Genomic DNA, 26,431 nt, shown 5'->3' with positions numbered 1-26,431 from the left:
TCATCGTTCCCTTATTGTGAAAAAAATTGAAAAGTGCTATATAAACTGAGATTAAAAGTTAATTCTTTTCCTATAAAAACGAAAAAACGAAAACAAGGTGAACTGAGAAAGTCCAGCTTTTGAACATGCAAGATTTAAAGTTCATTCTTGACTCTTTTGTTTAAAGCCACCAAATTCTTCGAGTGCTAAGAAAAAAACTATAATTTTCAAAGTCTTCATTTCCAACACAAATTTGCCAACGGCATCTGGTGAGGAAGCTCATGTGGGATGGTTGAAAGCTACCGAATGGATTTAGGGGTGAGATTGACTGTTCGAGTTGGATTAAATGTGAACACAAACTGTAAATACATCCAAGTACATTGAGTCTATACATAAGTTGTGGTTTTTGTGGCACAGACACATGAAAATGTCAAATAATGTTTGTCTCTTTGGAGCCAATTCATAGAATTGGAAAAAAACGTGTGAGGGAAGCATGTGTGCAGAGGCATGACAAGTAAATCATAGGTCAACAGACACTCATTACACTGGAGTGTGTAAAACAATGTTCTGCATGGCTGCACTGTTGGACAATGTAATTTTTGGACATTTTTGCAGATTTGCAGATCTGTTGCATAACATTATCTTTTCTTCATGTGTTTTTTTTTCTTCTGCAAGAACGTTTGTTTAATTTTGAGGATGTGAAGACGTCAGCTTGGACTCCGGAGACTGTAATGGCCATTTTTCAATCTTATAGGCTACATTATGAATCAGTTCATTTTGAAAATAATCTTCAGATTAATCAGTGATGAACACGATCGTTAGCTGCTGCCCCAAAATCACTATTCTCACCGACTCAGCCACACAAAGGAAACCCACACAGGCCAAAAGTTCAGTAAAAATATGATTTCATTCATAATATGTACAAAATACAAATACAATTTATGTACTAAAATGTACACACTCAAAACTCATTAAGCCTTGCCAGTGTTTGAATTCAGTAAAAACCAAATTCACACCAATTAATCATCCATTTTGGAGAAAGAGAGGGAAAGAAGTACTCGCTCACAGAAATGTAAACATACACAGTGATCCATATTTACAAAAGAAGGATATGATCTCTGGAGGGGACGAGAAGGAAACACAGGCCGCTGGGAGCGACCATTTACTTTCTGTCCTCCAGACTCGTCTAACAAACGGCCTCGTCGGCTCCGATCAGCGAGAGCATAAACATACCAGTGATTTCAAGAGAAATAGCTTATTTGACATGAAGTAAATGGGCGGAAAAAGAACCATACAGAAATATACACTTCTGTAGCAGTGATCACAACAAATACGCTGGTTATACCGAATATGATGAACATTTGAACCATTTTTGGTTCTCTGGGTTGTATTAAAATAAAAAAAACACTTCTTTTTAGTGAGCAAATACTCAATTTGACCTCCAGAGAGGCAACATAAGATTATTTCAGACATTACATAATGGTCAGAACTGAAATAGAGAAAACTTATCGGTTTAGTGAATGCGGTTCAGCTGATTTGAAGTTCTACAAATATTAACGTCTCCCTTAAAAAAATACACAAATCTCGATCGCAGAAATCCTTCTTTTAAAAAATAGCAGTGCGTTCATATTTACTCTTTTACTAACAAGGTTGTTGTTGCTTTAAGACTTTCTACAGTAAAAGCGTGCGGAAAAAAATAACTTTTGTTCTGATAGAAACTTTTCAAAAGAATAGAAATAAATTATGAGCAGTGTCAAGTGTGATTCTGGGTCATTTTTGTGCCCCTGGCGTCCAGTCTCTCGTCAGGGTGAGGAGGTTCGGTTGGAACGTGACTTCTCAGGTGAAGCAGTCGTGGGTCGTGGGGTCGCCGGCTCTCTGCGGGCGTCAGAGGAAGACCCGGCTGCGCTCGACAGATCGGACTAACACGCTGCTTCCCCGAGCCCGAAACATGAGCAGCACACATGGCGACGGAAACAGGGAAACCAGATCTTATTCTCCTGCAGGGTGAGATGTGTATGACTAAGCAACAATCCTTTTAGAGTCTCTTCTCTTCTTCTTCTTCCTCACATTAACTTAGTCGAGTCTCTTTTGCTGATGAGCACTTCCAGCAGCCGCAGTTTGGCTTTAACGTGCTTGTATTCGTTGTACTCCGCTGCCAACGGGGAGCGGTCCTCCTTCTGCACATTTCTATGGGAACAGGACGTGGGTGGAAGACAACAAACATTGAGACATGGGAGAAGGTGCAGCTGTGGAAAAACATAGTATTCATTGTGCTGCCTCTGTTATATCATCTGAACAAATCCCGTCTTTTTCCTTTACCTTCCGTTTTGTCTAAAGAACTGGTCCTCAAACTCTTTCAGGTTTTTGCGGATTCTCTTCTTCTCCTCCCTGGTCTCCTGGAGCTGTTCCACAAGTTCCTCCCTGTGAGAGAAAGACATTCAAATGTTCCAATGTCTTGAAACAAATGCTGGAAGAAATGCTCAAAGCCTAAGGAGCCAAAACAGCAAAGGACAAATGTCCTCTATACTATTACTTCTGCCAGGGGGTTTGTTTGTTTATCCGTCTGAATGGATTTCCATGAAATGTTGTGGAGGGTGGAGCATGACCCGAGGAAGAGGCAGTCAAATATTGGTGCGGATCCAGGAATTTTTTACCCGACTGTCTTGACTTCTTTACTAACAGGGCGTTAGCCTTGGCAGAGATATGCGCTGCTCGATCTCCCCTCTCATTGTTTAAGGCATTATAACCTCCGTCAAGGAGTTTGTTTGTTTGTTGGTCACCAGGATTATTACTGAACGGATTTCCACGAAGGATGCGACACAAGCCAAGAAAGAACTCATTACATTTTCCAAACAGAGGTAGTGGATCCCCCCCCCACACCACACACACACACACACACACACACACACACACTTTCTTTAACTTTAACTTAACTCTCTTTAATTAGCTTTAACTGATATTTTTTACCAATTGCCTATGGAAAAAAAGCATGGACCTTGATGAAAAAAATCCGGCACATTAAGGTCACTGGTATCTGTGTGTGCTTTTAAAAATATATGAAACAAACAATGCATTATAATCTTTAATAATCCATTGTCTTTTATGATCTTAAAATATGTTCATCGTGTAAAATATTAAGCCAAAAGTGATACAGTAATGCAATGTTTGCTTCTGAAAAAGTAGAAGTATGACGTGTGGTTAAATGGAGACACTTCTTCTCTCTACTCAGTAACTCACGTGGTGGCGGAGTGTAGGTTGGACAGCCTCATGTCCGTCGTGCCTTTGGACGGAGACAGTTCATCCACCGGTGAAATGAAACCGTCCGCCTCCTCGTCCATGTGGTCCAGGAAGCCGAGCTGAGCGCTGACGTCGGGCCGGACGGTCACGGTGAACTGAGTCTTTGAGTCTCCGTCGTCCTCGGAGCCGTCCTCTTCCTCCTGCGGGAGCATTGAGAGGTCAGCGGTGTCGCGGGCAGAAACCCGGGTCTGGCGACCGGACCTCCGGCCTTCACACGCGTCAAGTGCATGAGGGTCGTGCAAGTGTTAGTCACCAGTGGTTACAAATCATCACTGTTCAGCAGCAAAATGCACGCCAGTGGTCCACGCTTGTGATTCACGTCTAAACTCATTGTATTAATACAAATACATGGATTTCATGAGCGCAGTCCCCTAGAAGTCACACAATCGACCGAACACCAACTTATGACCAGCTATAAACAATCCTTGTTACATAATGAGCAAAATGATTTAGTTCTACTGCATTTTGATCACAGTGAAACACCGTCAGGATGGTTCTGATTCACGGCAACTTGGGTCTTATTTTCGTAGCTTTTACCATAATGTCCGTCGTTGTACTATAACGCTGGACTTGTTAATGTAATTACTGAGATCTATTTCAAACTGGATGTTATTGAACATTGTATGTGATATAAGAAAATACAACATTATTCCATTTTTCTCCCCATATTACTGGGTTGTCTATGTTTGTGCCAGATGTTTTTGGTGCACTTTCAATGCACCTAGTGTTCAGGTTGGTAGAAGTTGAATGTGCAGGGAGCCTATTGTAGCTGGCAGCTAACTGGTTATTTATTTTAACAATTAACATAATTGAGATCGGTATCACAAAAACTTGTAATCCAATTTTTCAAACACAAATCATAATTTATATATTATTTTAAAATACTCAAAAATATCATGTGTTGTTATTTTAGTACTCCTGGATAGCAATCATTGAACTATATGGTTTTACTTAAAGAAAGCAGTAAACATTAATATTCTCTATTGGCAGAGTTTTGGTCATAATTATTAAGATATTGTTGTCTAAAACTGATCGTGTGACTGCTTGTATTTGTATTTCTCATATCAAAGACTGCAGCAATCAACTCAGTGGGCACATTTCATTCATAACAGAGCATTTCCTATCTCTATATTTCGATTGTGGTTCAAACATCACGTCCAGCCAGCTACTGATTCAACAGGCAACCGGGCCAATCAACAGGCAGCAATCAGGTTCATTAGAGGAGTAAATGGGAAGTTTGGAGTTGGAGGGAAGCGAGGGGGGGGGGGGGGGGGGGGGGGGGGGGCGTGGCGAGGAAGGCGGAGCTGGCGACTGATTATTGAAGCAACAGCAGCTCTTCACCTTGATATCGTCGAAGAAGAGTGCGGTTTCGCCCTCGATAATGGGCTGAAGGAGCGGCCCTCTGCGCTTGCTGGAGGGAGAGCCCTGTGGTGACCGTTGAGAAGGAGGAGTTAACCACGCTCACACGCCCGGTTTTTTACAACGAGAGAAAACGCCATACAAGTTCTGCGTCCCAACTTTTGGTTTAGGCTAAGCAAGAGGTTTCCTTCTTCACTTTCTGTCCTTCCCCACCGTTTTTGTCCACAGGGGGTGGAAATGACAAGAATGTTGAAAAGGCCAACTTCATTTTTATCCGTCGGTTAAGCTCTTGAAACTGCTCTTGAAATTAGCAGAGCTTCATAATTCAATGACGCTAACATCACAGCTTATTGTTGCTTATTTTGTAGCAGCAGCAGAGTGTGAACAAAAAAAAAACAGGACAATATATTCTCACCATGTCTGTGCCTCTGAAAACCTGGTTCAGTTAACTTGCTCTGATTTTTTGAGAGTTAACTTTCTGTCTGTAAAAAACACAGCTGTGCACAGTAACTCGCAAACACTGTGCTCCGATATGATTTTGCTGCATCATTTACTTCTATTGTATAATAATCTATGACAGTAGGGCCAATTCGTACGATGGGGATTAGAGCTAGGGCTTTATATAATGGATGTACTATCGCAGATCATATCTTACATAATAAAAATGGTTATTAAATGGTACATGAGTAGTAGGGAAAAGAACGTATATTCACCACGCTTACAGGCAGAATTATTTCGTACTTATACTGGAATCAATATTTTAAGTAGCATGAATGATACTGAATGCATTTTTTCCTTCTATTTCTTATCCTCAACTCAGGACATTTGATAGTTTTCCTGATCCCTGACCATCCCCTGCACTCGTCTGTCCGCGCCGTCACTTCCTGTGAACTCAGTTTGCCACCTATCAGCGCCTCTACAAACCAATGATCCGCCGAGCAACAAAGGCTTAAGAGCCCCGGAGAGATGGATGACACGTATGTGGCACGACCGCAATCACTTTCCACAGCGGCCACTAAAAGCCAACACGAGCTGGGATTAAGTGTCTGCGCAGTCATGATTTCCCTGCTCGCTTGTCGGGGAGCGGTGGGACAGACGGGGGAAGCTGTGGAGGAGGAGGGGGGGGAAAAAAGGAGGTCGAGATGTGATACTTACAATGACCGGGATGGTGGAGGCTCTGCACAGGATCTGCTTGACCAGGCGATATCTGTCGTAGAGGGGCTTCATGATTTGCCTCTCGCTTTTGGTGACCTAGACCAGAAAAAAAAAAAAGGTGACCGAAAGGTCAGCTAAACTTCCTGATAAACAACAGTACTTGTGGGGATTTGACGACACAATTATTGAAAATTGGCTTTTGGTCTGACATCAAACGAAGCGCGTGTCAGTTCTGTTCTGTTCTGGGTCACAGTCAAGTGTTCTTTTTTTTATTATTCTCTGTTTGGGCCTGCGATGCTCGGACAAGATCAGGGGGGAGCTGAGTGGAGGAGGAGGAGGAGGAGGAGGAGGAGGAGGAGGGCGACTTACTGGTCGGCCGTGAATGCTCTCGTAGTAGAGGAGAGCTTTCTGCAGGGCGACCTTCTCTCCTCCGATCTGCTCCCGTGTCATATCCTGTCATCAGCAAACAGGAAGTGGGTCAACACATTGAAGAAACGACCTGAGTTCGTTCTCAGTTGCAACACACGTTATTTCTTTGTGTTTAGTTCGAACACACATACTTGTACTTCTATCTCTGTGATAATGCATTACCCAGCCCGACCTCAACCATCACAACTGACCCTACAGCTGAACCGCCACACAGTCCTCCGAAGTTCTGAAATGTCCTCACTTCCCAAAATGTCCCCACTCCGAAGGTCTAAAGGTGCAATCCAGGCCAAACGGGAAGAAGATTTTTCGCATCGTGCCGCAAAATCATTGGTGTTAACTTGCGTTACTTCAGTGAAGTCCGGTTTATCTCATGAATATTTCTTTCTAGTTAAAATATTTCAACTTGAGCGAGTGGCGCGAATTTCAAGTCTTAGCGTTATTCCAGTCTTTGCATTGACTTTGTACGTAATCTCATGGCTTTGTGTTTGGTGTGAATGCACCATGACACTCAAACTGGTCCTTGGAAAGAGAAGTACCATAGTAGACTCAAACCCTGCCGCCCGAGAGACGTTTTTATTCATTTGTCCGTGTCAGTTTGTAGCGTGGACAGGTTATTTTTACCTTGATGTCCTCGGGGCGGTTCACCTCCTCCCTCTTCTCCTGCAGCTTCTTTAGAATCGTTTCCAGCGTGGTCTCCACCGGCGGCTTCGGCACTTTCTCCTGCTGAGGTTTCTTCTCCAGCTGCGAGCCGAAGCTTCTGGGCAGCGTGTTGCTGCGCTGACGCGTCAGGGGCGGCAGATCCTCTTCGGACTTCATCAGCTTGTGTTCTGTCGTGGAGTAAAAACCATATGTGAGCTTTATTGGTTTCTTATTTCAGTCACTTCATTACAGATCAGTGGGTTCGATATTTATGGGTCTTACCTTTGAGCTCTTTGCGATGTTTGGCCAGGTCGTTGACCCACCTCAGCACTTCTGGGTTTGCAGCTTTGTCACTGTGGGAAGGCTGGATGGAGAAAAAAGCAATAAAATAGATGAAAACAGACTCACCTTCCAAAAATGAGGCACCAGCAGCAATGAGCATGAATTAACCTTGGAAATAAACAAGTCGCAGAGCTCTCTCTATTTTTAATTCATTTTAATGAATCATCAGCCTCTCCTCAGGCACTTGTTTATGGTGTTGCAGAGCCTCTTTTTGTAGTTTTTTCTCGTGATAAATAAACAGGTTGTCACCACTAACCCTGTATTTCCGCTCCTCTTCGAACCTCTCCTCGTATCTGTGGATCTTCTTCTTCAGGATGTGAATCCTCTTGGTGAGCTGAGCCGTCGTCAGCTCCTCTTTCTCATCGTCACAGGAGCCGAGAGACGAACTCCGCCTGCGACTGGAGAGATAAACGTCGTTGTTAATGTCACGGTCAGCGCCTTCCTGCCTGCCCCTAAAATACAAAACCATGCCAAACGTGTCTACCTGACAAACGAGTGCGCGTTTGGCGGTGAGGGAGGCACTTCGGTGTCGTCCAGGTACTGCTGGCAATGTCCGTAGGCGTAGAATCGAGGGGACAGCATCGGGTCGCTGTCTTCCTCCAGCAGCTGCTGGATCAGTCGTCCCCCGGCGTGAGGGGAGAGTCGAGCCTCCTCGCGGTCCATACTCTCCCTCTGCAGAGACGAGTACGCTGGGACTGGTTCTGAGAAACACACAAATGTACACACCTATTTTTTAGCCAGAAAATGAAAATAACAATAAAAGGACATAGATTTATGATTTCACTGCAATTTCAGTATAAAAGAAATATCACACTTTGTGTTAGAATGTGACACTTGTCAAACAGAAGACTCACGAGGACGGATTAGTCGGGGAATCTTTTCTGGAAATGTGGCGCAAAGTTACACACTTTAAATTTAAAAGGACTGATTGAATACAAGGATGAATTGAGAATAATAACTGACAACTTTTTTGTTCTATTCTAGGAAGAGAAAGAGAAACCAGTTACGGGCTGTATTTTGCCAACTTTCAGCCAAATCCGAACAGAACAGTAGTCTAAGAGTAAGCTTGGTTTCCAGGGATCATCACCAATTCTCCCCTTACATCATCCTGGATCCTCTCTGGGGTTGTGAAAGTCACTGAACATGATGAAGCTGCTCTCTCTCTCTCTCTCTCTCTCCTCTGGGACTCAACAGTCACAGATGTTCTGAGATCGTGGGTGAGACACGCCCACCCACCCTCCTTCCCTCCCCCTCTCTGCTCACCCCTGGTAACAGTCTCCACTCTGGCAATAATTATGTCTGGTGAAAATAGTCATGCAGATACCCCTGACAATCCCTGGGCTATTAATAAAGCCAAGGCTCTCTGTGGGATAATGTCAGGGCGCGACCCATGTCGAGAGGCACAGTGATGAGTTTGTGATTTAGTTTCCACTCGGTGCGCAGTGAAAGGTAAACCGCGTTGCTGCCTGTGTCTGTTCGGACACGTGTGCGCATGAGAGAGTTCACTGTTATAAGAAGAAGGAGAAAACTCCAGAGATTAAGTGCCAATACGTGAAACTCAGCAGGGGACATAATTTAGATTTCATGGAAAAGGAGAGACCCGAGATAACAGGTGTCAGTGGACTCTAGAAATACAGGACGTGAAAACACGCTCTCAAGGAAACCAACCGTCAGCATAAACATTCCTGTTATCACAAAGTTCCGGGGAAAATATGCACGCTCACTCTTAAACAGCACATGCATATTTTTCTTAGCTGGGGTGAGTTGGAGCGTACGAGAAGCTCAAATTCCTGCCTCGGAGACCCAGGGGGTCCTCCTGCACTTGTAGGTACGTGCAGTTTATCGAGTAGTCGCTCCCTGGCGTGTTTGAGCTCGCTCACAGCGGCAGGTCAAACTTTCAATCGCACTGAATGTCCTCTTTGAGGTTTTATTATCTAGCTCAGAGTGCAGTGCAGCGGAGTCGGACAGTTGGGCTCCGTGGCATTTGAAATTAATCCTTTAAATCAACCGCTCGCTGATGGTCCAGGATTAACAAGACTAATGAAACAGAAAAACATGCCCGTTTGCCATTTTCACTAAAGGTTGTTGTGTGTGTGCGTGCGTGTGCGATGCTCAGGCACAGTCCAGATCATTCGAGCACGTTGCCATGCAGAGGAAAAGGTCAGTCAGACAGGCTTTCAGCCTCTCTTTCTTTCTGACAAGCTATTTGCTGCAAAGCAAGTCGGGGATGACAGTGACGTGACACAACACTCACCATCACAAAAGCTTGGATGGAAAATGCTTTTGAAATCAAGGAAGGGGGCGTTAAAAAATGAAGAACCTGGAAGAACAAAAGAAGGGGAAAAAGGGGGACAAGATGAAGGAATGAAAAAGAGCAGATGTGGTGCATTTCCCCAACTAACTGTCTCTCTTCCTGTTCAAATGTCCATTAATGTCTTCCCCACAACACTGTCAGACGGGCAAGAAAGACAGCCGCAAATCATCGGGTCACCGTGACAGGCGTTGGCACAGAGTGTACTGGGACAAAGGTCTCCCATCGCTGCCTGGTGCCCTCATCCACCCGCATACCCACTTGTACAGTCTAACACATTGTGTACAGTTGGCACACGTCAACTAACCGTACCTGCAACCACTGCGCCGCTTTATTAGCTGCTGATTCTGCTTGGCTTACTTTGCCAGAACAGATATCCCACTTGTGCCCTCCTTACTGGAGGAACAAAACCACTGCCAGCTTCAACTTTGCCCAGTACATTAACACGGTTGCAGTTCGTGCTATAATGGCGAGCCTGTCACAGCCAATGATGCAGGCTGCATGTGGCGTCCTCGCTGCCATGAACTGAGGTATGTATTGAGGACAGAATGTACAGGAAGTAGCCTTGGGGAAAGCCTGAGAAGACAAGAAAAAAAAACAACAAGAAGCAAAAATGTCTTGATCCTTAAACAAACCGGTAACATGCCCCATGTCCTCCCTCGATGCAAATTACATATTAATCACAATCACACACACAATGAGAGACACAATCTATAACACTGACGGAGATGAAACACACCACACCTCCATGCACACAAAGGAACAGTTTTTCAATTCAGGTGCAATATTTTTTATTCAGCACTTGACCGGCTTGACACAACTCGCTTGCAGCAAATGCAAAAAAAAACAACAACAACAACAACAACAACCTCTCTCACGGACCTCTGCTGGTTTTTGATGTATCATATTTGGCCACTAGAGAGCTCCACAAAACACTTAAACCCCCGCGAACGTTCCAAATACGAGGCTGTTGGAAGTTGACAGATTTGTTGCATGGAACGACTTTGCTCCGTCTGCCACATTAAAACAGGAAACAGCGGGGGGGGGGGGGGGGGGGGGGGGGTGGAATGGAGACCAACGTTTGCAGCGCTTGCAGCGACATGCCCTTTAACTGTGTTCGACTAAAGCAATGAACAAGTTGGTTACCATTCCAGTACTGTTCAGGGAAAATGCTTGGCGTTCACTGCCCAGCAGAGAAACCTCCACCCACCTCCGCTGTGTCGCAACGTCCTAACAAAACAATCACACACTCTCTGCGCACGGCGACTGTGCACAATCTCCTTCCTGCACAGACGCCAACACTGCAGAAACAAACGCATTAATATCAAACTCAAAAGAGGTCTGACGGCAGGCACGGAGAGCTGAATAATGCAACGCTCGTGGCTATTTCTGCAAACTCTGCATTAGTAATGACACTTGATAAACCAGCATCAATAAATTTAACAGACACACGTCATGAGTTGCGTTTAAATTTGATCTTGTGCGAAGCTGCTATCGAGTGCAAATGCAGAGACATTGCCATCACTATTCCTGGAGTGGCAGAGAAAAGGTAACCCCACTTTTTTTTTTTTTTTTTTTTTTTTTAAAAGGTCACAAGTCAGAATATTTAAACTGGGACTCGATGCAAGCCAAGCTTCTGTAGACAGCTACACTGTTATCACCGGTCGACCTCCCCTTTAATGATTGATTTTCACTGGGAATTACAGCAGCAGCGGAGTCTGTAAACAGTTTGCTCACATAAATTGCCAAGTAAGTGATACAGCCTGGTAAAAAACCCCACTGTTTACTCCTTAAAAGAAAAACCCATGTGGCCTCCGACAAAACAACCTGTCTGCAGCGCTGCTTTATCTTGCCCACCGAGCAAAGCAAGCAAAACTGGTCTGCAGTGAGCGTTTGTCCTCCAGATATAGGTGGCTAGAGAACTCAAGAGGATTTTTTTGTGTTGATTAAATCCTGCGGGAGAGGGAGCGTCGGGTAGCTCAGTGAGCAGCACTGGCGCCCCGCCGGAGGCTGGAGTCCTCCTGCAGCGGCCATGGGCTCGACTCCGACCCTGTCCACTTGCTGAATGTCCTCCCCACTCTCTCCCCCTTTCCTGTAATTACTGTCAACTATCAACAAAGCATAAAAATGTCCCAAAAAATATCTTTAAAAATCCTGCGGGAGAGGCAGGAGGCGCAGCATCAGGAGGAAGAGGAGGAGGCAGCAGAAGGTGTGCAGCTGCTCCCCAGACGCCCATGTGCAGAGCTCAGTGGAGTGAGAGGGTTGCCTGGGCATGTGTTTGTGTAGAAAGTGGCGCGTATTACAGAGAGATTTTACGACCCCTTTAAGAAATGAGGTGCTGTTGCATGTGAGGGGAAAAAACCCTGAGCACGAAAACAACATTGAGACGGCCTTCAGCCTCACCTCCCCAGTTGTCGTCCTCGGTCAGCGTGGTCAGGTCCAGCCGAGGAACATCCTCGCAGCTCGTCCTCTCGCAGTCCGAGTCTCGCACCTCTCCGCCACTGACCCTCCCCGTGTCACAGGTGACAGGCGACTCCTGGATCTTCATCCTCAACGTCTGCACAACCATGAGAGAAAGGGAGAAAGAGCTCACAACAACGACGACCAGCCTGTGAACACACTCTTTAAGTTGAGCGACACACTCCCTCAGACTGGCCCTGCCCTAACAGAGGGGGCTGGTGCCTGCTCGCGATTGGCCGCCGTGGCTGGCCAAAACATCCGCCCATCTGTCTTTGGCTGTGTGAGAGAGAGCAGGGGTGGATTGGTTCCGCCTCTTTCGCCCTCTGGAGTCCCTCACCCCCCCCCCTCCCTCTTATTTTTTCTCTCTACAGTAGCCCGCCTTGCCTTCTCTCATGCCTGACGTGCATATATTCCCCACCCGAGCGCCGCTCTGGACTTGTTTGTTCCACAGCAGAAAGAACAGTGGGGAGGGGTGGAGGGGTGTTAAGACGGGAGGGAGGGGGGGAGGACAAAAAAAAAGAAAAGCAGACAGATTGTGAGCCAGCACACGTAGGCTGACTGGGAGATTTTTTCTCTCTCCTTATCTGTTTCTCTGAAGACAAACATTCAGCTAAGACCACATGCAAACGTGCACCTCTCATTACTTCTTACATTTGTACCCATCATCCACCAGCTTCTCCCGTCTCTCCCTCCGTCTCGAACTTTTCCCCAACTCCATTTTGCTTTTCCATGATCAAAGCTGCATACCTGAATTCTAGTACAATGTAAATAAATGGGCGGGGGGGGGGGGGGGGGGGGTGTGACTACATACTCCGTGGATCCTGTATTTACAACCTGTTCACGGGTCACTTAGCGCTAATGCACGTGGGGTCCCGTTTCCTCTCTCTGGGCGTGGGACCACGCTATTTTTAGGAAAAACAGATCAAGACACACGGTGACTAGACCTCATAAATGCCACAGACGACTTACAGGAAGGCGTGCGGTTGATCTGCTGTTTTTGTTAATGATACCGAGTTGTTGTTGTTGTCTCCTCAGCTGCTACCCGGGAAATAAATCTGATGTGATGTGATATGAATAACAGAGGATACAAAGTGGGATTAGTGTCCAGAGACTGTGACCAACTAATACAGCAGCAGACATTTCCCATAAGTAGCACTTACCATCACTGCCCCTCACCCCCCTCAGCCCCTCCTTGAACAAGAACATACCGCACCAGCTCAGTCAGTCAACAATAAAGAGCCCCTTACCTCAGATCCACACACACACACACACACACACACACACACACACACCTTTAACAGCAATGACATGTTCTCCATCTGACCTAAATATTCTTTAAATGTTATCTTTTTGCAAAGATATGACTCAAAATGTCATTGTTTTGCTCTGTCTCGCTATGGTGAAGAATCCTTCACAAAATGTATGCAAATAGATCCATAACTTTTTGAGTAATCCTACAAGCATACGAACCAATCAGGTAATGGAATGAGTTTAAGTTCAGAGTCTGAGGAGTGTGTGTGTGTGTGTGTAACTATCATGATAAATGGATGTGAAGGTTAACAAATAATCTCTCAATATGAATATTAGATACGTTTCAGTAATATCTCTGCTTGTGAGCCAAAGGTGTTACTCTGTAATTGCACAGTTTAGTGGGATGATTTACTCTATGACACAACAAGAAGAATATATTTATGGGAAGGAATCTATCATGGGTATATTCATAACTTCTCTGTCATTATATGAACCTGATCATGAATTCATAACTACATAAATACTTGCATTTTATTTTTCTAAGGAAGGCATTTAGACTGACATCATTAATGCTCTGTTATATTCAAATGTGTCAGTAACAATGACAGTGAGGCAGCATTCACATTCTCATCACGATGAAGCAGCTAAATGGAATTCTGCCGTTATTTTTATCAATCACACAACTGCATCCTATTGTCAGACTCCATAAGTGGGATTTTAAAGATAATTGAAACCATTGATTAAAAAGTGAAGTATTAATGTTCACACTTAAAATGAATAGTGTGACAAGTGATTTGTTTTGAGACAATTAGCACCTTATTCAGAGTTAATCAAGAATAATGCATATTGAGTGTTAATGTGTCGATTGTGTAAATTCACGGCTATTTAAAGACTTTATCTTTCATCACATGGATCCATTAAGCTTTAGTCTACCGGGAGAATATTATGTAATGTCTATGTAATGAGTCTCAGAGGTAAGAGATGCTGAGAGAGGAGGGACATCTAATCACACAATAGATTCTCAATGTTTGAAAAGGTTTCTTCATTAGGCTGCAGCTTATGCTGCCAAATTCTTTTGTTTGCAAATGAATCAATAAGATCCTTTAGTTATGTCCTCACTTTCACTCGATGATCAGTTAATGATCATCAGTTAATGATCATCGAGAGAGAGGGAGAATTACTTCTTTTATCAGACTGATCAATCTGCTCATCACTGGCAGCATCGTGTAGTAAAAGGTTTCTGTCAGGCGACAGTGTGGAGAGGAACACTCAGTTCAAGATACTCTGAAGAGAATCACAGCAGATTAACAGGAGCACAGATGTTAAAGGCACACACACACGCACACACACACACACACACACACACACACACACACACACACACACACACACACACACACACACACACACACACAGAGTTCCCTGGAACATCAGCCGTTGTTTTCACTCAAACACACTTGAGCCACGCTTACATCATCATGAAAGGTCCAGCTGTTGCTGTGAGAGTGTGTGTGTGTGTGTGTGTTAGACAATGATTAAGTTGTGTTAGGGCGGCTTACACACAGTGCACCAACAAACGCATGGTGGAATGTAAGGGGCACATAACCTAGGACAAACACGCACACACACCCACATAGCTTTGTTTTCTTTTTACTCTCTCACAACATGGTGGTAGAGCTCTCCACACGTCAAGTACGCACGCGCACACACACACACACACACACACACACACACACACACACACACACACACACGCACACACACACACACACACACACACACGCACACACAAACGCACCCACCCACACACATACACACGTAACGTGAGATACGTAAATGATTAAATGATGATGGCCAACACTACCAACACTGGCAAATCATGTCAATGCACTGCCAGTTTCCGCAGACCATGAAGACAAATATGTATTAGTGTGACAACATAAAGCCTGACTTATAGTCAAAAAGACTTAAAATGCTATAAACAATTCTAATATAAGTGACATGTCAGTGTTGCCGTTCTCTTTAAGACGCTTGACCTGCTTGTATGAGCTGGTTAAAAACACTGGCGTTCTCATTTCCCACTATCTGTTTTCTTGTGTTGTGTTCTGAAAGAGAAGCCCAAACTACAACAAGACACTGACTGACATACAGTGACCCTCACTGCACCAGCACACCAACTCTCTTACTTTAAAGATTTGTGTTTATATATCAAAATAAATGCTGTGAAATGGAGTACGCGTTTGTCATGACAACTTCATACACAGATAGGGCTGCTCGTCAGGTTCTTTATATGTATCAATCTGTTTGTTATTATTGCAAATTCTTGATTAATTGATTAGTCAGTAAAAGGTCAGAAAATTTGATATAGTTTTCTGTTGAACAGTAAACACAGGCCTTGCAGTAAATATAAGGTATCCGCCAGGTAATACTGTATCAATATTTGAAAAATCTGCTGCAGCAGATGAGGTCACCATGCTCAGTTTATTGATTAATCTAACTACCTGCTGCTCAGAGGAAGACCGAGACGGCCTGATGGTAACGATCATATCTGCGTGATGCTCGTCCTGTAACATGGGCAGTAATGACCGTTGAGAGGCTGCGGCACCAGCCTCCTCTCAGGGCGGCGCCATGCCGGCTCCAGATGGCCGCTCAGTGACACAGTGTGGCGGTGACAGAGCTGCAGCATGAAAGTCCATCTGGACTGCATCGACAAAGATTCACCATATTGGTTCAGTGCCGCAAGATTCTGCTCAGCGGAGCTGGTCCCGAGTAAAAGTGGTGCTGAGCAGATGGGGAAGACGACACCCACAGCATCACTTACTCCAAATCAAAAGTGCAGGGTTTCCACAGAGTTTATCACAGCTCACTATAGAACAGTTGTACGTTTATGCAGGAATAATGGTTGGAAGAACCCTTTTCACAAGAACTCTCACACCTCCCTTTGTCAGAAGAGAAATCTTCTATTTCCATGGAAGTGCAGAGGAGTTTCTGTTCAAAAGCAGTGACATGGCAGTGTCACAAAACCCTGACGAGCAAACACACTGATCGATACAAACATCAGCTATCATCCTTCCTTTTTGTCTTCCTCTCTCACTCACTGAGTTGCCATTTTAAAAAAAAATCTTTATATTTTTATTCTGTTTTATTCCAATTTTAGTTTTCTGTTATTTCAATCATTCATTACGCAGCCATTTTCCTTTCTGTCACATCCATCTCTGTACCATCCAAGAACATGAGATTGTTATTTGCATGACAGAGCAGATCCACTTTACAAGAAGAGGAACGCGTGAATCTGACAGATTTCCTCATAGGAAAAGAACTATTAACTTGATCCTACCAGTGGAGAAGAAGGAAGACCATCTTTTCTTGAAATGCCATTCCTGAAAAAACAAGACACCAAATCAGTAAATAATATTTCACGGATAAACACCAGCTTCTGTCAAACCTAACACAACAAGATCTCACAGACGCCTCAGGAAGCACTGCGTAATTTCTTTGTATACTTACATGTACAGTATATCTCAGATAGTGTATGTAATAAACATCACGGCATGACATGCAGATCTCTTGAGGTACCGACAGACAGACGCTTAAACAGATGCTTCATTTTGTGTGTTTATAGGAAGTGGAGGAAAAGAATTCCTCTGAGGGAACAAGTTCAGAAAGTTACCTTTTCTCAAACGTCTCCATGTGCTTCGCTCCAGGTCTCTCGTCAACACACTCCTTTACCTGGAAAAACACATAGACATTTCAAATGTTAAATTTCCAAATAGCTGATATTAGACTTTGTTTTTTAAATCAAAATGGGACAAGTTTTGTTGTATTAGCATATCAAAGGGACAAACCGTGAATGTGCTTTAGTCTTTTTGGATAATTACTTACTTTAAAATATTTAATGAGCATGTTATTGGTTTGTGTGATGGAATTTACAATCATGTTTATTAACAGTGTTTAAGAAACTGATTGCTTTTGGTTCTTGCAGACATTAAATGCAATGCATCATATACCCCATCTGTGTCGAGGCATCATGTGTAATCTGTACCGTTACATAAGCAGGGAGCAAAAATAAATAAATAAAATACAAATCTATTTACATAAGGGCTAAGTAGCACACCACGCAGCTGATCTTTATATCAGCACACATCATAAGCCATCTTGTTTACATGCAGCTATAGTAGAAGGAGTGTGTGTGGAGACTGGATCACGTTACTACGGCAACATGCCTCACACCATTTCCTCGTCGCTACTTTGACAGTTTTCACACTCTCCTTGTGAAGAGCTCTCGCTGTACCATGGCACTGTTGAGAATGACTCATTTAAACTTGCCCAGCAGGAAGAGAGATAGCTGGCTGCATGTATTTTATTATCTGGCCGTAGCGATACAGATTCAATCTTGTATCATATCATTACATTTTCACAGTATGATTCACCCAGAGATATTTAATTGACATTGAGATAACAAAGCAAAAGACAGCCGGTATAAAAAAATTAATATTTTAATTATTAATCTGTCTGTTAGCTTATGTAGCTCTGGCCAAAGTTTCTCTGGTCGCGGTTTAATTTTCATTGCTCCTCGCTCTCACCCATGATGCGCACTCCCAGTTTCATAAATATTTAATAAATAATTATTCCTCATCCACTTGTCTCTAATGATTGAAATCATCAGTCAATGTATGTATCGATACTATACTGTATTAGACCACAGTTTCAGTGCCAATACCAAAACAATTATTTTTTCAAAACCTTACTTTGAGGAATTCAAATGTTTTTTCAACACAATACATTGTATTCATTCAGCAAGAGACGTTTTAAAAGTTAAATGTTTTTAAAAAGCCACACGAGAACTTTGAATATCTATTTCCTTTACTTTACTCATATGGACCTACTGTATGTGTCTGAAATAAAGATGAATCGAATCTAAACTTTGCATTCTCTGCCTGTTGATCATATGGTCTACCTCGTGAAATAACGCCTAAAGATTCAGAAAAGAAGTAAAATAAATGATAGGAGTTACAGTCTCCATGAAAGAAGCACTTTACTCTATCTGTTTAATCTCCTTTCGACAGGATTCAAATGCTGATCGCTCCACTAAACCAGAACTTGGAGCATGTGGTTTTCTAGTAGCCATATGACAACAGCTGAAACACGTTGCTCTCTGGTGGATCCTCTTCTTCAGTGGATAAAAGCTGCAGCTAATTGCACACACAAAGACGGCCCTTACATCTGCACTGCTGCTGGACAAAAAGTCGACAACAATTAGTGTGGCGTGCTGCATATTACAACCCACTGTACAATGAGAAGAGCAGGGAGCCATTAGGCATCTGCACAGCTTCCCGTCACCTTCCAACTTGTCTCCATCAAGTAATTGATGTCAACTGCAACACTATTATTTGTACGGAGCCGGAAATAATGATGATTAGGTGTTGAGCGGAACGCTTTGACAATCTCTCTTCACCGCAGGAAGACGTGTGACTGTGGGGATGCAGTTTCCAGTGACAGCCGTGCCAACTATTGTATAATTTATTTTCTAGTATGTATATTTGGCAGCAGTCTGAGAATTCTCTTCAATCTAAAATATTGTTGACAACAAACAGGAAACCTGCTTTCTTAAGGTTATATGTTGACCTGAAGAATAAAGAATGGAGAAAATAAGCAGTTAAAAAAAAAACAACAACAACAGAGACGAGTAAGAGACAAATTGTCAAGATGGTGACAAATAACAAAGATAAAAGGAGATGAAGAGAAAAGGTGTCACGACTCACTGTGCGTGCATCCCGGTTGTCGGTGAGCTGCACCAGCGTGGGACTGTGTTTTGATTTCCTGGGTTCGGGGGTTTGCTCCGTGTGACCCGTCTGGCCTCCCTGTGAGTCCACGCTTCTGCCGCCGCCCGTGTCCTCGCCCACGCTGCCGGAGCTGCTTCCACCGCTCGACGGGATGTTCTCCTTGTTGGTGTCTGCCGTGATGGACGCAGCTCTGTTGTCAGTCAGAAAAGAGACGGGTGAGGAAATGAGACGTCTGCCTTCCCCCTCACTCGCTCTGCTGCACACTTTGGGTCTGTCTTTTCCAGTTCGACATTGCGTGCAATGCTTCAGGAAGCACAAAATGCCAAGGTCATCCCAACACCTCTTTACTTATACCTTCTCCAGAAACTAAAATGCTGTTTACTTTTTTGTGCTAATTCTATTTACTGTCAACGCGCTTATTGACATTTTCTGTCGTCTTTGGACTAAAGCACTCTAATCCACGTGTCACTCATCTCCGAGACTCCACCAGGTCTTCTCTCCATCAACAAGGATCAGCTTTTTACCGCAACAACTCCACTTGTTATGACTGCACTGTGTCTCAGTGGACGAGCTTCCCATGCAGATTGAAACCTCAAAATGTTTACTGTCACCAAAACACCAACTGGAAGGAGAACCATTGTACTGAGGTCAGACTTTATTAATGAACCGAAACTTGATATGCTTTACCAGTATGAAATGTAGAGACCACAGAGCAAATAATATTCATTACAGCAAGTGTTTCTGTCAAATGTTGAGTCCTTAAAGTTTATTTTCTCAGAATAAGTGGGAAAAAAACCTCTACCTTAATAAAACTAAATAAATATGATTCCGCTTAAAAATTCTGTAAGGAACAGTATCCTGTAATTGCTTATGCTGAGTCACTTACGTTCCTGAACTCAATATAACTAGCCTCTACTGGGTGGAGGACTATTAAACAATTTTACTAATTAAAAAAGAACGTAAGATAAAATAAAAAATGAGCTATCGCCTTTTTTTAGTACAAACAAACTTCTTCCTCACCAAGACCTTGGTGCTTTCATTACCCACAATGCAATTTGTGACATTTCTGCTGGAGACTCTGGTATTTTATGCTAGATGCAGCACCGCAAAAACGTACAACAGTTCACTTACACAGGCAGATTTCTTCACTTTTATGGTAAAAAAAAAAAATTTGACTTTAAAGACAGATTGAGATCATGGATGAAAATTAAACTATGAGAACAAGATTTTTGCAGGGCACTCCAGTGTTTTGCTACTTAAAGACAAACCACCACTAATTTCATGCTTGTCCCCTCAACTGCTGGAACTATTGTACCTGTTTCGTTCCCTTTGCCTCGGGCTCTCCTCCTGCCGCTGCTCTCTCTGGCGTCGACGTCTCTGTCGCGCAGTCGGCGTCACCTTTGGAGACGGCGGACGAGGGGTCAACTCACACTCCTCTGAACTTTGATCCTGTAAAGGGTTCACTTCAAAGAGGTGCTGCTCCACCGCTGAACGTATCGTCCTGTCCAGGAAACTACAGGGAGAAAGAAATCAAATGACGGTTTCACGTGAGGTGAAATTTAGGCCTTTTTTCGTCTAAATACAAATTGTAACTCGATTAATTACAAGAGCAGTATGTAACGATGACAGCAGGGAGGTGCACTTACTTCACCACATCTGGTCTGCAGTGTACAGGGGAGAGGTGGTTACTGAAAGAAGGGAGTGAGGGGGAAGGTGAGTTAATGCTACAGAAACAGGTGGTCACAACAGGTCACTGAGCAACGCCGAATATCCCCCAGGCTCTGATGCTGGCCCCGGGTGATCGAGGCATCTAGTGTGCACGAGTGTGTGTTAACTTCAGCGGTGTGTAGAGCATAAGAAGGTCCTCTGAGAGCAGAGCTGTCGGCTCCTATGACTACCGGTAAACCCGGCTGCAGAGCATATAGGCCATATTTTTCTATAGCAACTATTAATCCTACTGCAACCATCTTCATTCTTTTTAGCCGCAACGTCTATTTATTTATTTTTTGGTCTTCAGAGAGTACACGTCATGTCTGCTGTTCCTGGAGCACAGCTACGTCAAACGTGCACGAGGGTCACTTGAAAAATCTTCCTAAACAGTGGTGTTGACACTAATAGCAGAGCTTGGCAGAGGTGCAGTACGGAGCGCTGATAAAGGGAGCGATAATAATGGACTCATTCACACTGTAAAGGTGACAGCGGCGAGCCGTGCGTCGAATGACACGGACATGTTTTGACATTATCAGAGCTGCGAGCAAGGAAAGGGAGCGCGGCCGATAACGTGATCGTCATCTTTGATGAGTATAAACTATTTAAAATCATAAAACCAAGAGCTGTAAATGTCCGGTGCAGACTATAATAGTCCAACGATATGTTTTCATTGTGTGAAAACTAGAAAGACTCTTCACCTTCTGTTCAGTTTCCTTAATTCACCAGAGTTGGAAAGGAAAGAGGCCGACAGAAGAGTGGAAGTTATGTCCGCTGGAGCTCACAGACAGACTGAACTGATCGATTGTCTCTGGGCACAGCGGGGAAAGATATTGGCCCACTACCTTAAATCAGCTCTGGCTCTGAATGCAGGAGGTTAGAGCAACAGAAAACAGTTAAATAGCTTGGTAAATATTGACTTAACCTTGGACCTTAACGCCCGCAAATGTCACAGGCATGTAATCGTCAAGTGCACTGCACACATTGAGGTCTGAAATACAACAGAAAGTTTCCAGATCCATCAGATGACTTTGTAAGATTGTCCCCCAAGCTGCAGGACGCTCTTGATACAAAGACGACGAGAGGGTCAGTTAGGGTCAAAGAGGATGGTTATCATATCTTGGAGAAATGTTTTTAGATCCCATGTTGGAGTCTTGGCACTGACACTGTGACACGTGGACAGTTGTCAACCTTTTTGGCTGGTGACCCCTTAGAGCAACGTCCTGTCTACTGTACTTGATGATGCCTCATCCCAAACTAAAAGCCAGAAGTTGTGATGAACGTATCCATATTTCATGAGGAAAAAGGCAGAAATAAGGGGTGTTTTGTATAAAGGAATTCTATACGACCCTATAACCTGACAGCTCGTTGACCTGACAAACGGCGCGAGACACTTTTATTTGTAATTGTAATTATTTACAATTATTTGACGAAGTCAGATTATTTTCCTATCTCCACATTACTGGCTGATGCAATAAAAGTAGAAGCTATGAAACGAAATCAACCTCTTTTTCAAAGAAACTCCTTGTATGGTTAATTTCCAAGGAATGGACATAAATCTACTATCTATGTCGGTCCTTAATGATAAGTCAGCTTTGTTTCACGTCTGCTTGTGCCACATTTAGGTCGTTGATGAAATATAACAGCTGGGTCTGGCTGACTATAAGTGTCAAGTGTAAGACATTGGTAAATAAATATCTTCTGGCAGCTATCGTGGTCTCAAATAAACTTCGGGTTGGCACAGTGTAGAAGAAGTGTGGCAGTTTGGTAAAGCACCAAAGGAATTGATATCACCGCCCAGAAAAAAAAACTATGAACCACTGGTTCAGTCATATCTAAAGATGCAGCGATGTAAAACCGCTCTGGTATGAGACCGACTGGTGACTGTCTGAGTCATGAACTACTGACAAAAGACACTGGATGAGTCACTGCATCAGGATCATAACGGGAATATCACCAGAAGAATATGAGTGACCCCCAGCCTACAATCCTTCTCACATTCTAAAAATATAAATTACGCCACCAGGGTTTTATCAAGAACCGATCAGCTGGTGATTCTGTAACAAAATGACGTCTAATATCATTCTACAGCTGTAAAAACGTATTGGGAGCTATAAAGTCTTGGAAATGTAATGCCTCTGGAGTCACATTTTGCTGTAGAGGTTTTCAGCTTCAAACAAAAGTGCTACTGTTGCAGAGAACTTTACCCCAGAAGAGGGTTATAAAAGACACAGTTTAACAATAACAGACGTTTGGTCTGCTCCAGCTAAATATCAAAGAGCAATCGTCAACTTGGATTGAGGCTGATTCAGGGAAGACTATCGGTCTTACTATTGAAAAAAAAGTTTGATGTGTGTGTGTGTGTGCGCGTGTGTGTGTGCACTCGCGCGTATGTGACGAAGTACAAGTAGGCTACGGAGTGAGTCAATGATAAACGTCAGCAAAAATGTGACCGACAGAAAGTTTAAGGGAGAGAGGAAACATTGACTGGTGTTTGTCTTAGTCATCCGGTGATGTCTGAGAGAGAAAGCGACTAGGCCTGAGACTAAAGATTAGTTTTATTATGAGTAAGTATTATTAGTTTTTAGTGGCCGGGGTGGCTCAGTGGATAGAGCAGGCACACATGTACTTCGAGGTTTACGCCTCGACGCAGAGGTCCAGGGTTCGAATACCTGTGACGATTTCCTGCATGTCTTGCCCCATCTCTCTCCCCTTTCTCACCCAGCTGTCCTGTCAAATTAAAGGCGGAAAAATCCTTAAAAAAAATCTTTAAAAAAAAAAAAAATGTATTATTAGTTTTTAGATATTCCTTAAATTAATTTATTAGTTTTTATATGTCATTAGGCAAAACGATTTGAAAAGTTAATTGTTGACAATCAAATTTCTCTCCACTGACAGACTGATTAAATCGACACATTGCTACAGCACTAACACAGACTCAGGGAGACATAAAGAGATCATGAATAAAACAAGAGTTAATATTTGAAAAGGGAACACAACAAAATCCACAATAAAATCCTCCATGTGGTGACCAAATTATTAGGTACACCTATAAAATCGAATGTAATCCAATTCGTCAGAGAGGATTTTTTTAAACTGTATTAAGGTCGGGGTTTGCATTCGCGTTGGACTGGACAGCTTTACATTGAGAGGTTTCTAATGCTTGAGGAGGAAAGAATATCAGAAGCAAATGAGTACAATTCAGAGTACAATACAATAAATCCAATACCACAACTTATTATGACTTCAATAATGAACATCAAGTTGAATTAGCAATGCTCAGAAAGTTTGAACAAACTGCCAATTGTTATTAGTTTTTGTAAAATGTGTAAAATTGTTTTGTAAAATCTTCAGTTTGCTAAGTACGCTGATCATAGAGATTATGTAACACATACAAAGACATTATGTATCCTATACCAGAGTTATTATGTATTATATACTAAACATACTGTACATAACTGACTCTGTGACTGATCTAAATCTTGGATTAGTGTACGATTTGGGACCTGTGATCATCTATCATGCATACAAAGGATTTGTGCTTAATTACCATCAAGTTATTTATTTATTTTATTTTATCTAGGTTTACAGTTCCTATAAAAACAATATCTACAGCAGCTGCTACAGTCTTATCTGTAGTGTTTTGGTCGTCTACATTTGTATGTCCAACCATAATGTTGGTACACCATAGTTTTACTGTTCAAACTTGAATGTCCTTTTTTCCTTTAATATGAAGCATAAAATCGTAAAACAAATTAAAAGTTGTACTGAATCATTTCTTTGCCTGCTCCGAGCGTCGGTAACCTTGTTACTCTGTCAGCAATAATAACACTTGATCGCATAAACAGTCGCCCTTGAGCCAAATCAGCTCTAAAGTCACATGAGCAAACAACTCCTCCAGTCAAACTGTGCCAACTCAAACTGACTAACTGAAGAACCAGTCATTAACATTGACTGGACAAGCTGCTTTAAATCAACATGCACTGAGTGCAAACTGGGAAACGATGACAGTAGGGTAATTGATGATTAACAAGAGATTATCAAGGAGATGTAATCAGGTAGTACTGAAATGTTATCATTTACTGTATGAGCAAAAACATGAGGTTTATTGTATATTGCATTCATGCACCATCATTCCCTTCACTTGTAGTCGGTTAGTTTTTACTCACTTTGACCGTAAAATGTAAAAAAAAAAAAATGCTTTCATAAAACAACTTCAACAAGCTCAATCATCTTATGACATCTTGTTACGTTCGATCAACAATGCAAATCAAAAATATATTCAGGTCACTTTAATACAAAAAAACCCTAATATTTGCCAAAATATTATTTTTGAGTCGTTCAACTAATTCATTAATCGACTCAGATATTACTCCTCCTGCACTGTTCTATAATCTTAACCACTACGTCATTTTGAAACAGTGTCTTCACCGAAGGCGTGTCTTTTGCCTGGGTGGCGTGTCTGAGACACGTGCTGCGTCTGCCTCCGCCGCAATAAACCAACCAGCGGTCGGCAAAACTGTTGCATGTGCACGGTGCGTTGCTTTCCCACTAACTGGTGGTTCCATTGTTTCCGATGATAATGCACTGCGGCGGCACACGGCCACTTCCCAACACACCCCACAGTCCAAAACAACATCTCACAGTTCATCTCAACTCTCACCCAATTCTGACAGTTTTAAGAAAACAGAGACAGGAAGCCTACCTCATGAAGAAAGGAGATATTGACCTCTCTTCTTCTTGGGAACTGAAAAAATGAACATATACAGATATAATTAATAAGCTTGCACAAGGTTGCTATTAAATGCTTTTCTACAAAAAAAAAAAAATGAACCCCACCCCCCACCACATGTTCCTGGGGATGAAAATAGGAGCATACGGCTGGCTTTTGTCTGCAGAATAATAGCCATGCAGTGCTACAGATCAGTGCCTTTGTGGAACTTGTCGCGGGTTATTATCATGAACCAAGAGAGAAATGGCTGCTGCTCTGGTATATATGCGGGCTGAATGTATGCCAGGGACACATGGTGACATTTTGCAACGATAAGAAGACGTTGGGCCTGAAGTTGAAATTGCTTAACATATTCATATCCTGGCACTAACAGGCCAAACATTTCATAATCACTTAGTCTTGTTTGCTTCAGCAGAGCTGAAAACCGCATTATCTTCTCTAAATCAAAGCTGCCATCAAATGTTTGTTTCATTTTACATGTGTGGATTTTCTCTGTTTCATATTGTAAATTGTAAATTTATATTGTATTCATTGTTAATTGAATATCTTTTGGTTCTGGACTTTAGGTCAGACATTATGATAAATTATGACTGACTGACTACAGTACACTGAGAACTAGAAATATTGCATATTCTTTGTGCCGTTTACCGCTCCACAGATTCCGAAATGAGCAAACACACTATATTTCTGATATTCAGTGGACAGTCTAAATAATCTGGCTTGCTGGGTTAGTTTGACCCTAGAAAGAGGAACAGAAAAAAATAGACCTCCAACTGAAATAATTACAACCAACAGTCATTCAGGATTGTTGGTTGTAAACACGTTAAGCCTCAGATGTTCCAAAACCCAGGAGAAGGAGCTGTTTTTGAGTGACTGTTTGTTAACAGTGTGTTTTGGTACGTGACATGCCTACATGTGGCTTACTGTAAGGGGCAGGCGTATCGAGTGGTGAGGAAACCACGTTGGCCATTCAGACGAATTCAAAAC

General features: G+C 42.9%; 1 protein-coding gene across 7 annotated transcripts in view; it reads right to left on the bottom strand.

Moving 5' to 3' along the window:
- Positions 1–867: 867 nt before the first annotated feature.
- The window catches only part of fam13a (family with sequence similarity 13 member A), a 51,946-nt gene continuing 26,382 nt past the window's right edge, over positions 868–26,431 (bottom strand). For 2 of the 7 annotated variants that reach the window (XM_035638133.2, XM_047334035.1), the window contains 18 exons: positions 25,418–25,459; positions 20,652–20,693; positions 20,321–20,518; positions 18,985–19,195; positions 16,893–16,951; positions 16,560–16,602; positions 11,915–12,068; positions 9,455–9,520; positions 7,685–7,901; positions 7,457–7,598; positions 7,141–7,222; positions 6,841–7,046; positions 6,160–6,243; positions 5,791–5,886; positions 4,618–4,701; positions 3,217–3,416; positions 2,299–2,400; positions 868–2,166 (listed from right to left, as the gene is read on the bottom strand). In XM_035638133.2, coding sequence (XP_035494026.2) covers positions 2,043–2,166; positions 2,299–2,400; positions 3,217–3,416; positions 4,618–4,701; positions 5,791–5,886; positions 6,160–6,243; positions 6,841–7,046; positions 7,141–7,222; positions 7,457–7,598; positions 7,685–7,901; positions 9,455–9,520; positions 11,915–12,068; positions 16,560–16,602; positions 16,893–16,951; positions 18,985–19,195; positions 20,321–20,518; positions 20,652–20,693; positions 25,418–25,459 — 2,152 coding nt within the window. In that variant the 3' untranslated portion in view covers positions 868–2,042. The remainder of the gene's footprint in view (positions 2,167–2,298; positions 2,401–3,216; positions 3,417–4,617; positions 4,702–5,790; positions 5,887–6,159; positions 6,244–6,840; positions 7,047–7,140; positions 7,223–7,456; positions 7,599–7,684; positions 7,902–9,454; positions 9,521–11,914; positions 12,069–16,559; positions 16,603–16,892; positions 16,952–18,984; positions 19,196–20,320; positions 20,519–20,651; positions 20,694–25,417; positions 25,460–26,431) is intronic. The other 5 variants (XM_035638138.2, XM_035638135.2, XM_035638134.2 and 2 more) reach the window with 5 other exon arrangements.

The sequence above is a fragment of the Scophthalmus maximus genome, chromosome 8, assembly GCF_022379125.1.
Source record: "Scophthalmus maximus strain ysfricsl-2021 chromosome 8, ASM2237912v1, whole genome shotgun sequence".
NCBI classification, from domain to species: Eukaryota; Metazoa; Chordata; class Actinopteri; order Pleuronectiformes; family Scophthalmidae; genus Scophthalmus; species Scophthalmus maximus.
The sequence above is the reverse complement of the archived record's forward strand: the minus strand, read 5'-3'. Positions and strand labels throughout refer to the sequence as shown.